At 45.3% G+C, this 16,067-nt stretch overlaps 1 protein-coding gene across 1 annotated transcript in view; it reads left to right on the forward strand.

The window, feature by feature from the left end:
* Positions 1–3,943: 3,943 nt before the first annotated feature.
* LOC308164328 (putative ATP-dependent RNA helicase TDRD12) overlaps positions 3,944–16,067 on the forward strand; it is a gene marked incomplete at both ends in the record, with an annotated part of 28,641 nt that continues 16,517 nt past the window's right edge. The window contains 9 exons of the mRNA XM_080538446.1: positions 3,944–3,970; positions 4,069–4,226; positions 4,370–4,494; positions 4,800–4,807; positions 7,576–7,733; positions 7,877–8,001; positions 11,756–11,765; positions 12,109–12,183; positions 12,546–12,648. Of these exons, the coding sequence (XP_080394572.1) occupies positions 3,944–3,970; positions 4,069–4,226; positions 4,370–4,494; positions 4,800–4,807; positions 7,576–7,733; positions 7,877–8,001; positions 11,756–11,765; positions 12,109–12,183; positions 12,546–12,648 (789 nt within the window). The remainder of the gene's footprint in view (positions 3,971–4,068; positions 4,227–4,369; positions 4,495–4,799; positions 4,808–7,575; positions 7,734–7,876; positions 8,002–11,755; positions 11,766–12,108; positions 12,184–12,545; positions 12,649–16,067) is intronic.

Raw genomic sequence — 16,067 nt, forward strand, 5'->3', positions numbered from 1 at the left:
CTATCGCATGCCCTGCGTTCGCCTACAATGGCTAAACATCATCCAGATTTGATCTTCTGCAGAAAACAAGCCGGTGTTGGTAAGGTCTTACATTTTAATTCAGTAGATGTAAGCGCATTGATAGTGTGTGGTATTTGGCAATGGTCAGTCGAAAGAATGTTACCACAGAGAAGGAGAGAACCAAACCAATCTGTCAATTGTATTGTATTTTTATCTTGCTATTAAAGTTTGGACTGTTGTTTGACGTTTAGCAATTCCGGGTTTTTGTTTCAGTTTAAAGGGTTAGCCGGTTTGTTATTTTTCATTCATGATAAACGTGTACCGTGTGGCAGCCCTCTCACTATGTGCTGTGGCCAGACGTTTTCCACAGAACTTTTTTTCAACACTTTCATTTTTAAAGGTTTGAACATTGATAAATTTACCTTCAGTATCATACACGGGGAAGAAATTGATACATCATTTATTTGCATACATCTAGCCTTGCTTTTCCCGCTTTGACACACAGAAACACTAATATTATTAATTTCTATCCTCCCGCTATCCTTGTTCTGCTCAGACTAGCAGAGATTTTGTATGACAGCGATCTGACCAGTGTAACCCTAACCCTGTATGAGGAGAAAAAACTAAGCACATAGGATAATTACATTGGAGTCAGATTATCAATATTAGACATGTTTTGCTATCAACAAAACATAGCCAAAAGTCTCTGCCAAACATTCATGTGAAAACTGATATTATTATATTTGCTCTACAGCCTGAGTCAGTTCAACCATTCTTCCTGTTCTAAAATGGTCATTGTATTCCTGCTATTTTTATGCAATAAAACGTATGTCACCCCATTATTCTATCCAGACTGTTTGAGAGTCTAGTTTCCTCCTTGTAGCTACAGTATCAGTGCACCCAGGTGGCAGGCTGCAGGTTATGATGTTGTCCACATGAGGGCGCTGGTGATCCCACTGCTTTTCCATTCCATGGAGTGGAATGTTACTGTGCTGCTACACAGCTGGATACATTCATCAATAATAGGAGGCCTTTCATATAAATAAAAACATTGGAAAATATAACAGTTTTTTATACTGCTGCTGAAACAATTCGGAGTGCCAGATGTGTGATAGTTTCAACCACTGAATAGGAAATATTCTCATGAAGTTCTGGATTCGCCAATTCGCTTTGTGTTGTGCTGACGACAGTTGACCACCAGATGGCGCCGTGCCTAGTGTTTCTGCTATATGGCCGTGATGATAGCGCCCTCACGTGTTCATACATTAGTATTGCAGTGTATCTGTTACGTTCTACGTTCGCTAGGGAGAAGAAGAAGTAACAAAGTATTACTGGTGTTATGTAACAAGGAGTTTTATTATAGCAAGGATAAATTAAAGTCTTATTGGTATTGAGAAAAACAGAACTGGAGTTACAACAAATGCTTCAAACAAAAATAAACAATAAACTCATCCGTGATGGTTCTTTAAACAATAATTACTAACAGGTTTCTAACACAAGGTATAAACTAACAAGTATCAAACTAACAAGTATCAAACTAACAAGTATCAAACTAACAAGTATCAAACTAACAAAGTAGTACAACAAAAGAATGGTGGGCACACAGCTCCTGCTGCTTTCATGTCAATGTCTTTTAAATGATGTGGCCTCTGATGATTGGCTGGTTTGGAGTTGATCGGCTGGAGTTGATTGGCTGGAGTTGATTGACCACTGCTGGAGTTGATTGGCAATTATCAAGGGGGGGGGGGATCCTCTGGACTGGACTTATCTCCTATGGCTGTTAAAGAGACATACACACAAACACACAGACAACCAGGCTACTCATAGCCGTCACAGTATCAGATGAGTGCTACGTAAACGCATTTAAACAGTATTGTTCATTCAATGTACATTGTTTTGATCTCAATCATTCTAAATAAATAATGTTAACTCATTCATAAAGACAAGTGTAGTGAATCCAGAACCTGAGATAAGGAGATCAGCGAGAGAGAGAAAGCCTGTTTGAGTGTAAAGTCTGTACTAGTAGGATCTACCAATGCTCACTCAGCGACGCAACAGTTTGCCAAACACTACAATAGTGATGCATGGTGGTGTAATTATTTTGCCCAGTGCAAGTCATGTATGCCTATAGTATCACTCTTTCTGCCCATTGATTAATTTGTATAAATGTTGTTTAGTTTGAGGAAGTGCACGGGGGCGTGACAGATGATTGAATGAGTGAGAGGAAACCACAGACACCTGTGGCAGAGTTGGCTGTGTGTTTGGAGAGCGTGCGACAATGACGTATTACTATCTTGTTATTTAAGTTTGGACTATTGTTTGACGTTTAGCAATTCCGGGGTTTTGTTTCAGTTTAAAGGGTTAGCCGGTTAGTTATTGTTCATTCATGATGAACGTGTAAAAGACGACCAAAGGGTGATGTCGTGGTTGGGTGGAGGGTGGTGATGTTGTGGTGGGTGGAGGGTGGTGATGTCGTGGTTGGATGGAAGGTGGTGGCATTGTGGTTGGGTGGAGGGTTGTGGTTTCGTGGATGGATGGAGGGTGGTGGTGGTTTCGTGGCTGAGGGGAGGATGGTGGTTTCGTGGCTGAGGGGAGGATGGTGGTTTCGTGGCTGAGGGGAGGATGGTGGTTTCGTGGCTGAGGGGAGGGTGGTGGTGTTGTGGCTGGAAGGCTGTGGTTTCGTGGCTGGGTGGAAGGTGGTGGCATTGTGGTTGGGTGGAGGGTGGTGGTTTCGTGGCTGGGTGGAGGGTGGTGGTGTTGTGGCTGGGTGGATGGAAGGTGGTGGCATTGTGGTTGGGTGGAGGGTGGTGGTTTCATGGTTGGGTGGAGGGTGGTGGTGTCTAATATTTGTAAACACTTGTAAATATACTTTTCGCGAAGGCAATAAAGCCTTTTATTTAGGATTGGTGGTGTCGTGGCTGGGTGGAGGGTGGTAGTGTCATTGCTGGGTGGAGTGTGGTGTTGTCATGGTTGGGTGGAGGGTGGTGGTGTCATGGCTTGGTGGAGGGTGCTGGGGGTTCGAGGGTGGTGGTGTCATGGCTGGGTCGAGGGTGGTGGGGTTGGAGGGTGGTGGTGTTGAGGGTGGTGGTGTTGTGGTTGTGAATGGGTGGAGGATGGTGATGTTGTGGCTGGGTGGAGGGTGGTAGTGTTGTGGCTGGGTGGAGGTTGGTGGTGTTGTGGCTGGATGGATGGATTGAGGGTGGTGGCGTTGTGGTTAGGTGGAGGGTTGTGGTTTTGTGGCTGTGGGGAGGGTGGTGGTGTTGTTGTGGCTGGGTGGAGGTGTTGTGGCTGGGTGGAGGGTGGTGGTGTTATGGCTGGGTGGATGGATGGATTGAGGGTGGTGGCGTTGTGGTTAGGTGGAGGGTTGTGGTTTCGTGGCTGGGGGGAGGGTGATGGTGTCTAATATTTGTAAACACTTGTAAATAAATATACTTTTAGCGAAGGCAATAAATCATTTTATTTAGGATTGGTGGAGTCGTGGCTGGGTGGAGGGTGGTAGTGTCATTGCTGGGTGGAGGGTGTTGGGGTTGGAGGGTGATGGTGTCATGGCTGGGTCGAGGGTGGTGGGGTTGGAGGGTGGTGTTATGGCTGGGTGGAGTGTGTTAGGGTGGAGGGTGGTGGTGTTGTTGTGGCTCGGTGGAGGGTGGTGGTGTCATGGCTGGGTGGAGGGTGGTGGTGTCATGGCTCGGTGGAGGGTGTTTGGGTTGGAGGGTGGTTGTGTTATGGCTAGGTCGTTGGGTGAAGGGTTGAGTGTGTTAGGGTGGAGGGTGGTGTCATGGCTGGGTGGAGGGTGGTGGTGTCATGGCTGGGTGGAGGGTTTAGTGTTTTAGGGTGGAGGTTGGTGGTGTTGTGGCTGGGTGGAGGGTGGTGGTGGTGTTGTGGCTGGTTGGAGGGTGGTGGTGTCATGGATGGCTGGAGGGTGTTGGGGTTGGAGGGTGGTGTCATGGCTGGGTCACCGTCCATAAAAGGTGTGAGTGTGTGTGTGTACGCGTCTCTGTTTGTGTGCGTGTGTGTGTGTGTTGACCAACCTTTGTGTGTGTGAGCAAACTTGTAACGCCCCTCTCCCAGGCCTCTGGAGTGGATCGAGGAGCAGAAAACAGGGGCGTTCCTAAGTGTGTCCTAAAGGCTCAGAGGAGCCCCCTGTCTTCCTGGAGGTGCATTACAACAGCTGCCCCAACAGCACACACTCCACTGCTGCTGGTGGGCAAGGGTGTCACCTTCGACAGGTAAAACACACACACCTCCTTCTTCACCACCGCCATCATCTTCACCCTACCACCACCTCCACCACAACAGACATCACCTTTCAGGCACTCACTCATACCTTGTCCACCCTCTCTCTCCCTTTCTCTCTGCTCTCTGGTGGCAGCTGTAGGATCTCTCTGAAGCCGCCCTCGGGGATGGACGCCATGAGGGCTGACATGGGAGCTGCCGCCACTGTTTGTGCGTCCATCGTCACGACAGCAGCCCTGAACCTCCCTATCAACGTCAGCGGTGAGCTTGTGGACTCCAGTTGGACAGAGTATTCGATTTTGTAGTGTGTGAGTGTGTGTATGTATGCAAGTGGAGGAGGTGTCTGTATGACTGTATGTCTGTCTGTATGTCTGTGTGCATGTCTGCATGTCTGCGGAGGAGGTGTATGTATGTAAGTGGAGGTGGTGTCTGTATGTATGTAAGTGGAGGAGGTGTATGTATGTAAGTGGAGGTGGTGTCTGTATGTATGCAAGTGTTACAGACTTGTATGTATTGTATTATGTCCTGTGTCTGTTTTTGTTTTCATTCTGTCTGTCTCCCCCTAGGTGAAGTGGTGTGCATGTGGTTCCTCCCCTGTTGGTTATTGGGTCCTGTCCATCATCGTTATCTCGTCAGCCCTCACCTGTGTTCAATCAGTTGTCATCCAAACCCAGAAGATCATCTCCTACTTAATGTGTGTTTTGTCATGTGTAGCGAGAGAGGGAAGGGGTGGTGTTTTGTTTGACTAGTTTGTTTATAATCTGTTACCAGAAATTGTTTCTTTTGTTCATAGCTGTGGGTTTAGTGTGTTGATGGATCCCTGTTTTCTCTTTTCTTCCCCACGGGAGAAGGGCTAGGTAAGATACCCTGGGGTATACATTACATCACGTAGATAACCGCTGTCTAAAAACATTAGGTAAGACGCGAGCGGGTGTCACGCCCCGTAGTTCTGTAGCAGGTAGTTTAGGTTCCGGGTAGGTTAGTTAGTATGTGATATAGGTAGGTCAGAGGTGTAGGGAAGAATAGGGCTGTGTTTTGTTGTGACACCGTTCGCATGGTCCTTCTCCTACCCTTTGTTAATCCCCAGTTGTTTTTGGGTCATTGTTAATGTTATATGACTGTTGTCAGTAATATTTGTAAACACTTGTAAGAGGGTGGTGTCATGGCTGGGTGGAGGTTGGTGATGTTGTGGCTGGGTGGAGGGTGGTGATGTTGTGGCAGGGTGGAGGGTGGTGATGTCGTGGCTGGGTGGAGGTTGGTTGGGTGGATGGATGGAGGGTGGTGGTGGTTTCGTGGCTGAGGGGAGGATGGTGGTTTCGTGGCTGAGGGGAGGATGGTGGTTTCGTGGCTGAGGGGAGGATGGTGGTTTCGTGGCTGAGGGGAGGATGGTGGTTTCGTGGCTGAGGGGAGGGTGGTGGTTTCGTGGCTGAGGGGAGGATGGTGGTTTCGTGGCTGAGGGGAGGATGGTGGTTTCGTGGCTGAGGGGAGGATGGTGGTTTCGTGGCTGAGGGGAGGATGGTGGTTTCGTGGCTGAGGGGAGGGTGGTGGTGTTGTGGCTGAGGGGAGGGTGGTGATGTTGTGGCTGGAGGGTGGTGGTGTTGTGGCTGGGTGGAGGGTGGTGGTTTTGTGGCTGGGTGGAGGGTGGTGGTTTCGTGGCTGGGTGGAGGGTGGTGGTGTTGTGGCTGGGTGGATGGAAGGTGGTGGCATTGTGGTTGGGTGGAGGGTTGTGGTTTCGTGGCTGGGGGGAGGGTGGTGGTGTCTAATATTTGTAAACACTTGTAAATATACTTTTCGCGAAGGCAATAAAGCCTTTTATTTAGGATTGGTGGTGTCGTGGCTGGGTGGAGGGTGGTAGTGTCATTGCTGGGTGGAGTGTGGTGTTGTCATGGTTGGGTGGAGGGTGGTGGTGTCATGGCTTGGTGGAGGGTGCTGGGTGTTGGGGTTGGAGGGTGGTGGTGTCATGGCTGGGTCGAGGGTGGTGGGGTTGGAGGGTGGTGGTGTTGAGGGTGGTGGTGTTGTGGTTGTGAATGGGTGGAGGATGGTGATGTTGTGGCTGGGTGGAGGGTGGTAGTGTTGTGGCTGGGTGGAGGGTGGTGGTTTCGTGGCTGGGTGGAGGGTGATAGTGTTGTGGCTGGGTGGATGGAAGGTGGTGGCATTGTGGTTGGGTGGAGGGTTGTGGTTTCGTGGCTGGGGGGAGGGTGGTGGTGTCTAATATTTGTAAACACTTGTAAATATACTTTTCGCGAAGGCAATAAGCCTTTTATTTAGGATTGGTGGTGTCGTGGCTGGGTGGAGGGTGGTAGTGTCATTGCTGGGTGGAGTGTGGTGTTGTCATGGTTGGGTGGAGGGTGGTGGTGTCATGGCTTGGTGGAGGGTGCTGGGTGTTGGGGTTGGAGGGTGGTGGTGTCATGGCTGGGTCGAGGTTGGAGGGTGGTGGTGTTGTGGTTGTGAATGGGTGGAGGTTGGTGTTGTGGCTGGATGGATGGATGGATTGAGGGTGGTGGCGTTGTGGTTAGGTGGAGGGTTGTGGTTTTGTGGCTGGGGGGAGGGTGGTGGTGTTGTTGTGGCTGGGTGGAGGTGTTGTGGCTGGGTGGAGGGTGGTGGTGTTATGGCTGGGTGGATGGATGGATTGAGGGTGGTGGCGTTGTGGTTAGGTGGAGGGTTGTGGTTTCGTGGCTGGGGGGAGGGTGGTGGTGTCTAATATTTGTAAACACTTGTAAATAAATATACTTTTAGCGAAGGCAATAAATCATTTTATTTAGGATTGGTGGAGTCGTGGCTGGGTGGAGGGTGGTAGTGTCATTGCTGGGTGGAGGGTGTTGGGGTTGGAGGGTGATGGTGTCATGGCTGGGTCGAGGGTGGTGGGGTTGGAGGGTGGTGTTATGGCTGGGTGGAGTGTGTTAGGGTGGAGGGTGGTGGTGTTGTTGTGGCTGGGTGGAGGGTGGTGGTGTCATGGCTGGGTGGAGGGTGTTTGGGTTGGAGGGTGGTTGTGTTATGGCTAGGTCATTGGGTGAAGGGTTGAGTGTGTTAGGGTGGAGGGTGGTGTCATGGCTGGGTGGAGGGTGGTGGTGTCATGGCTGGGTGGAGGGTTTAGTGTTTTAGGGTGGAGGTTGGTGGTGTTGTGGCTGGGTGGAGGGTGGTAGTGGTGTTGTGGCTGGTTGGAGGGTGGTGGTGTCATGGCTGGCTGGAGGGTGTTGGGGTTGGAGGGTGGTGTCATGGCTGGGTCACCGTCCATAAAAGGTGTGAGTGTGTGTGTGTACGCGTCTCTGTTTGTGTGTGTGCGTGTGTGTGTGTTGACCAACCTTTGTGTGTGTGAGCAAACTTGTAACGCCCCTCTCCCAGGCCTCTGGAGTGGATCGAGGAGCAGAAAACGGGGGCGTTCCTAAGTGTGTCCTAAAGGCTCAGAGGAGCCTCCTGTCTTCCTGGAGGTGCATTACAACAGCTGCCCCAACAGCACACACTCCACTGCTGCTGGTGGGCAAGGGTGTCACCTTCGACAGGTAAAACACACACACCTCCTTCTTCACCACCGCCATCATCTTCACCCTACCACCACCTCCACCACAACAGACATCACCTTTCAGGCACTCACTCATACCTTGTCCACCCTCTCTCTCCCTTTCTCTCTGCTCTCTGGTGGCAGCTGTGGGATCTCTCTGAAGCCGCCCTCGGGGATGGACGCCATGAGGGCTGACATGGGAGCTGCCGCCACTGTTTGTGCGTCCATCGTCACGGCAGCAGCCCTGAACCTCCCTATCAACGTCAGCGGTGAGCTTGTGGACTCCAGTTGGACACAGAGTATTCGATTTTGTAGTGTGTGAGTGTGTGTATGTATGCAAGTGGAGGAGGTGTCTGCATGTCTGCGGAGGAGGTGTATGTATGTAAGTGGAGGTGGTGTCTGTATGTAATATATATTATAGTATTAGTGGTAACACGGATGACGTCGCAAGTAAGTAGCAAGCTGGCTCCAATTTTGAGGCAAATGTATCGTAAAAAGTCGTAACGCTCTATGTAAAGCCAATGTATGTGATTCCTAACTAGCTACATTAGAATTTTCATTTACAAATCATTATTCGTCTAACTAGGTCATTGGTAGCTAGCTACATACTTTGTGTTATTGTTATTCTATTAGCCTACTAAAGTAGCTAGCTAGTATTTAAAATGTTGTTGCGAGATAATACGGAGCTAGTTATCTGCACTTGGAAAGTGTGTATCAGGACTGACATGTTGTTCTTTTTTGCTGTTGTGTTGACATGTTTCCCCATTTAGCCTGGTAATGGACGATAGTCGTGAACATGGAACTAGACGAAGACAAAGTGTTGGTCCTGTTGGAGTGGGTAAGTAAGAAGTTAGGCTCAATTCTGTAGCTTACTATTTGATATGACATGGCACAGGCCATAGCTAGCAAGCTCTAGTAGTTGATATTGATAATTGTTCATGCAGACTCAAACCTTTTTCTCATCTCCAGATCAACAGCTTGACATTGGACCAACCATTGCTACAAATCAATCAGTTACAAGATGGCTTGTTGTTGCTGAGATTAATGCATAACTTGTGAGTAAAGCGAATGTGCTTGGTTATATTTTACATTAAATTCCTACAGTGGGGTGCAAAAATGTGGCCACCCCTAGTCAAAATGCCTTTTACAATTAATACCTAAGTAAAAAGAAGCAAACCTAAGCTCTAAATGGTAAACATGACACATTTCATCACATTTTGAAGCAAGATTAATTTAGATTTGTCTTTTTACAATTTCAAAATAATAAAACAAGGAAAAAGGCTGTGTGCAAAAGTTTGGGAACCCTGTCAGCTAGTACTTTGTAACTCCTCCTCTGGCAACTATAACAGCTTGCAAATGCTTCCTGTAGCCAGCTAAGAGTCTTTCTGTTCTTCTCTACAAATGCTTCACCCTTTTCTCCAAACATACCTTCTTTGGTTGTGGCCAAAAAGTTCAATTTTGGTTTTGTCAGTTCAAAGCACATTGTTCCAATAGGCTTCAGGTTTCTCAAGGTTTTCTTTTGCATACTTCAGACGCTTCATTTTGTGTTGAGGTCGTAGGAAAGGCTTCTTTCTGTCAACTCTGCCATGTAGGTCTTTGTTGTTTAAGGTACGCTGTACTGTTGTCCTGTGAACAACTAGACCGGTGTCTGCTACTGTTTTTTGCAGATCTTTTGCAGTGATCTGTGGGCTCTTCTGAGCATTTCTCACCAGATCTCGGGCCATTCTATTTGACATTTTTCTTGGTCTTCCAAATCTTGCCGTGACTTCAATTGTTCCATTTATTTTCCATTTTCTCATGATGTTTCTGACAGTGGAAATGGGTAGTTTGAAACGTTGCGAGAGTTTTTTGTAGCCTTCTCCTTGATGGTGGAAGTGAACTGTCTCTTCATTCTGATATCCTTGGACAACTGTTAAGAGGAACCCATGGTTTTTAACTCCAGACACAACAGCCACCACAGTCAGGCTTTAGAAGGCATGGAGTTACTTCAGAATATATAGTTCAACCCTGGAATTATATTCACCTGACTCATTGAAGCCCTAACGACTGAATCACCTTGGTCTGGGCCTTAGTAATCATCTTCTCAAAAGGTAACAAAGAATAATCCAAAAGGGTTCCCAAACCTTTGCACAGGGCCCTTTTCCTTTTTAAAAAATGAGAAATGAGAAAAACAAAACATTGAAATAAAAAGAAACCTTTCTTTAAAATGTGCGGAAAGGTGTCATGTTTAACTTTCAGGTTTGCTTTCAATCACTTGGAGATTAATTGTAACAGACATTAAAACCAGGGGTGCCCAAGTTTCTGCACCCTATGTGTAGGGTAGACATTTCTACACAGTATGTGTGTTTTTGGGGGGATGTGTGTGGCTTCCATTCTCTCTGATGTATCTGCACAGCAGTCAGCCATGTATCTGGGTCTTTTTGTGCAGATGATCTTGTGTGTTGTGCTTGTCTTTATTGATAGCTTTCTCCCTAACAGGAAGGGAGTGGAGACCCCTCAGTCCTGCCTGGACCAGCCCATTCAGGCGCGGTTGAGCTTGCTCTCTGACTTCCTTCAAGGTGGGGCACACTTCTAAATACGTTGCCTTAACTTAATCAGTTAAGCTTCATTTTGCAGTCTTTTCCAAGTGCAATTGACTACTTATCTAACTACTTTTCAAGGATAAGAGAATCAGTTTAGGTTAATCTGTCTGGTTAGATTGTCCACTCAAAATACAAATGCCTTGCACCTTGTTATGCCCAAATTACACTGGCTGCGTTAGCTGTGTGTGCGTGGCAGAATTTTGCAGAACTTTCTGTCTTCCCTACTGCCCATGTTTTTTGTTACGCCTCTAATGCGTAGCTGCTACAGCCAGGCCTATCTTTGTACATTCAGATTGACCAAATCTCTTCTTTTGTACATGTGGTACACAGAGAACCACCATCAGAAGACCTGAGAGCTCTATTGGGCTGATATGCTAGCAAAAGCTCTTTCAGATATTCTGGTGCTGTGCCAGTGAGAGCTTTATAAACAAGCAGAAGGATCTTGAAATCTATCCTGAACTTAACAGGAAGCCAGTGTAGAGTCTCTAAAATAGGAGTTATATGAGCTTGTCTGCTTGTTTTGGTTAAAACTCTTGCTGTGACTCATTGCAGCTGGCCAATCGCTTTCTTCGGAAGACCAGAAAGGAGACCGTTACAATAGTCCAAACTATTTCACTATGAATAGTTCTGGGTTCAGTCTCTACTGTCATCCATCCTTAATGAGCGATTCAAAAAGTGCAATGGTTATAAGCAAAACGCAGTCATGCACACACAGACAGGGAAACACAGAGAGAAGCAAAGAGAAAGTGTGTATGTGTGTGTGTGAGCAAGAGAGAGAACGGTAGAAAGAGTAGTGGACAAATTATTCAGAGCATGTCCATTTCCACAGGAATGTTATTGGTTTTAATATTTTGCGATCGTGCCAACGACATGTCATTTCATGCGACTTCGATCTCAACATAAGCAAGATGGAAATGTATACCGTCACAATGTTGCCGTGGCAAGAGAATAACCAAACTACCGAACAAAGAGAGAGAGGGAGAAATCACTGGAAAAATACTGCCCTTCATGGTGCATGATGTTCTTTTAACTTATTAACATAATATGATTATAGTCTACCTGGGGTTTCTGCTTTGAAACAGATAGCGGAAGTATTGATTTAAAAAAAAGTTAGACATATTTAGATGTAGACATTGAAACTGTAGTCTATGTTGCTGGTTAAGATAATTTTCACGTCGGCCTCACACGTGAAAAATAGGCCAGACTCTGACTCTATAGCAAGCGAGTCGGAGAAGCCAGCATGAGGTGCACGTGAGAGCTCTAGCCCATTAGCATGGGCGCCTAAATGAAACTCACACGCCGCTGAGGTAAGGCGAGGTTGACGCTTCCAGTGTAATTTGGGCCGTAGTCTTTTACTTAATTTCCCCAGATGGCCAGCTCCCTCTCTCCGTCAGTCTTCCTCATAACTCTCCACATGTCTCTCCTTCTATCTATTTTTCAGGAGACTGCAGGTACAGTTCAGACCACGGAGCTATGGTCTCCTGGGAACATCTCAGTAATGGTGTAAACCTAGAGATGGAGCTATCAAAGGTATCTGCTTTATCACTGCATAAATGACAGTTATTGATTTTCCAGGCACAATCTGACTGTCCCAATCCCTTATAACATCACATGATCCCACAGCAAGGCAAGCATATTAATGCATCTGAGAAATATCAACCACCACAGACCAAACACAGACCAAGTTTCAGAATTGTAATCCACACTCACGGACAGAACTGGACAGAACTAGAGCATCGCTACTACTAGTGGGGTCACCCTGTGTGCTCAATCATACCTGTTGTGTTTTCTCAGGTGGTTCTACTGCTGCTCCACCATGCTGTGTATAATGATCATTATACCCTTCACACACTGGGGCATAACATTGAGGTAGGGGACAGGGCCTCATTATTGTAGACCTAAGTAACCACAGCATTTAAAGCAGTTTTTAAATGACAGTTCCATACTGTAGCATGTCATTTATAAGTTATATTTGTAAATACATAAGTGGCTCATTCCTTATCCCTTAGCTTGAGCTTGTCACCATGCTTCGCTTTGTTGTGGACGACGAGAACGGCCTCTGTGAGCAGTGATCTGGAGAAGTATCTGAAGAAAAGGAAAAGTAAGTCACAACATTTTTCTGTGTTTCATATTCATATTCAACAACACTGCCCCTGCAGTGGTCTGCACAGAGTTCTGAAATAACAGCAAGTATCTCTCTCTCTCTCAAATGTTTCAGCCTTTGCTAGTAGATGGGGGTCTAGTGCCTCCTCTTTCACGGATGATGAGTCGCCTGTCTTCAACCGCAAACAGAGGGTCCAGTTCATGCAGCTCCACACTGTGGCCTCCTCCTCAGTCAGGTATACTTTTCCATTTACTGTGATCATGTCATTTTGGGGGTGTTGAAATGGGTACAACGGCAACTCAGACTCTAGGTACATTGCCTGTTCCGAGGCATGGGTATTGCCAAATTACATTTGAATTTAGTGTTGCTGAATTAAATCACCCATGTACTGTACACTGCAGACATTTTTGCAAATACTTTTATGCTCTTCAGCTCTCCCTTGCAGGATCTGATGAACACTCCTCAGTTCAGACTGAGGAAGCTGCAGAGGCAGCTGTCCCAGGAGAGAGACATGAGGGATGAGCTGGAGAGAGAATTGGCTAACAGTAGCACCACTATCACATAGAGAGGTATGCATTTCTCTGCTATTTAAGCAATCCATCAGGTTGATTTTATTTGTGCTATTGTATGAAAATTGCTTTTATATCTCCAGGTGCTACTACTTATACTGAGCTTCCTGCATTCTAATTGTCCCCCCCCCCTTAATAGAAGCCCAAATCTACCAGTTGCAGTATTGTTTAGAGAAGCTGAAAAGAAATCAGGCTGAACAGGAGCTGGAGCCCAGAGCGGAGCTACAGGAGCTCCAGAGCAAGAACCAAACGTAAGGATGGAGGAAGGGTGGAGGGAGGAGGAAAAAAGATGAATAACATTATGGAGGGTTGGGGAACTCTGTGTGACTGTGGTGTCTGTCTGTCTCTCGCAGCAATATGGGGTTCTCATTTTCAGGTGCTACAAGAATGTAATGTAATCTGTCTCTGGCTGTAGAATGTGCATGAAATCCTGAAGAATGTTGCTATATTGCAGGGCTTAAAGTTCTCCGGCGGCACGGGGGAATTTTGAGCAATAAAATAAAATAAAATCACATGCTATTTCTTTACATCGTAATTAGGGATGGACGGTTTCCAATTATTGAAACCGAAAAACCGTCAAAGTCTAAAACCGCGGTTTTCCGGTTAACCGAAAAGGTAAAAAAAAAACAAACAAAAAAACGCCAATTTCAAATAATTGAGCCCTACTGCTACAATACACTCGTGTCGAACACCATTAAAACACCGTAAGCACAGTCGCAACACATTTAGGCTACTTAGTTTCACAAATATAAGTGGAAAGGCAGACTTTTGTAAGCTACACCATACATGAAAACACATGAACACTTAACACACCAGCTCCGCTGATCCAGGGTGCACGCCTGCACGGAAGATCATCTCTTGGAACAGCGTCTTCATTGAATGAACTGCTTTCTCAATATCTTGGTTCTTAGACAAAGTTTCAGCTGCTGCTCAATGTATTTAAATATTTGAATACTGCTCAATAATCACTGAAATATTAGACTTAGAATTATGCAGTGAACATACTTAAAGCTTTTCATAAAAACCACATGCCGCGAGACTGACTCGTCCTGAACTGTCGTAAGTCAATCAACAAAGAATGCCCCATCAAAATAAAAGTGCCCATGGTAGAGCTGTCAAAATAGAGCTTTCAAAATAAATGTACTAATACAGATAGAGATAAATACAGAACTACCTTTGCGTCACTAAGTGACCGCGTATCTTCTGAGACATGCGTTCTGTCATCACTTTCAGTAGCGCCTTCACACACAGTGGCGCTGTGCACAAACACTCTTGATCCGTATAGCTCTTGTTTTATTATATTGTGGTTTAGTAAATACTGCACTTGGAGTTACATTCAATGCATGATTTGTGCTATAGAACATAAATAAAGTTTGATTGATTGATTGATATCAAATCAAATCACATTTTATTTCTATAGCGCATTTCTCACAAAAGTGACCCAATGCGCTTTACAGAGAGCAGCGAAAATTATCTTATTAAATGTAAGCGAGTAATTGTAAAAAACCTTTCCTATCTACCAATAACTGAAGGCAACTATCTTTCTCATAGAGTGATTCGTTACCCTTAAATATAATCCCAATTAGATATTAATCCTCAGTTATTCTTCACAACTGACCAAACCTCTCACTCATTTCGCGGCAGATTCAGACTGTATCATTGTTATTTTCACACACGACAAACATGTGACATGTTCCAGTTTTATTCTTTGAGCAACATAGAATATACAATAGAATAGAAAACGTAAACAAAAACATCTATAAATATAAATACAAACGAGTGCAAATTGAGTGCAAGCAGGTAAAACAATTGTGCAAAGATATCACTGATCACATTCATTCTAATTCTAATTCACAACCTATGTCTAATAACTAAATAACAAAAACTGGCAGTAACAAAAAATGAGCATAAAAGCTATTAAAGGCTATTAAATAGTCCGTTAATCGAGGTTCTTCGCAAGAAACACGAGCATGTTCACCTTTTCAGGATTCAGCTGCGCTCGGAACGGACTTACAATGTTGCCTGCTGCGCTGAACACCCGCTCTGAAGGTGAACTTGTGACACACAGTGGCGCTGTGCACAAAGTACACTCTTGATCCGTATAGCTCTTGTTTTATTATATTGTGGTTTAGTAAATACTGCACTTGGAGTTACATTCAATGCATGATGTGTGCTATAGAACATAAATAAAGTTTGATTGATTGATATCAAATCAAATCACATTTTATTTCTATAGCGCATTTCTCACAAAAGTGACCCAATGCGCTTTACAGAGAGCAGCGAAAATGATCTTATTAAATGTAAGCGAGTAATTGTAAAAAACCTTTCCTATCTACCAATAACTGAAGGCAACTATCTTTCCCATAGAGTGATTCGTTACCCTTAAATATAATCCCAATTAGATATTAATCCTCAGTTATTCTTCACAACTGACCAAACCTCTCACTCATTGTGCGGCAGATTCAGACTGTATCATTTTTATTTTCACACACGACAAATATGTGACATGTTCCAGTTTTATTCTTATTCTATTTTATTCTTCTAAAAAAAATAAAAAAAATAAATAATCCGGTTTCAACCGTCCATCCCTAATCGTAATTTAAAGAGTCATCTTCAGCAAAGAGACAGTTCCGCCTACCAATGGTATCACATTGCTCAAGCCAACCAACGACTTCTAGCCAATCGGAGGCAGAGTAGTGGGGCGGGCCTTAAGAAGTTTGAATGAGTGTAATGTTAAGGCCAATGCACACGGCGTGCAATTTTTGTTGCACCACAACATTCGATTGCAATGCACACGGCGTGCGATGCGATTTTGTTGCACCGCAAAATTCCATTTTCAACTCACACCATTGAAGTCTATGAGAAAATCATAAAGAATCTCATCCCAATGCACACGGCGTGCGATGCAATTTTGTTGCACCACAACATTCCATTCTCAATTGTTACTTTATTGTTACGTAGTCGGACCAGGCAGGCTGATTACAATAGGCTCTACCAATATTGCTTGCCTTGCTTCCACAATTTCTACAAGATACAACTGGACATATTGTGATAAAATATGTGGGTCCCCTGATTTAGGG

The sequence above is a fragment of the Nansenia antarctica genome (genome assembly GCF_963989245.1).
Source record: "Nansenia antarctica genome assembly, chromosome: 8".
Taxonomy (NCBI): Eukaryota; Metazoa; Chordata; class Actinopteri; order Argentiniformes; family Microstomatidae; genus Nansenia; species Nansenia antarctica.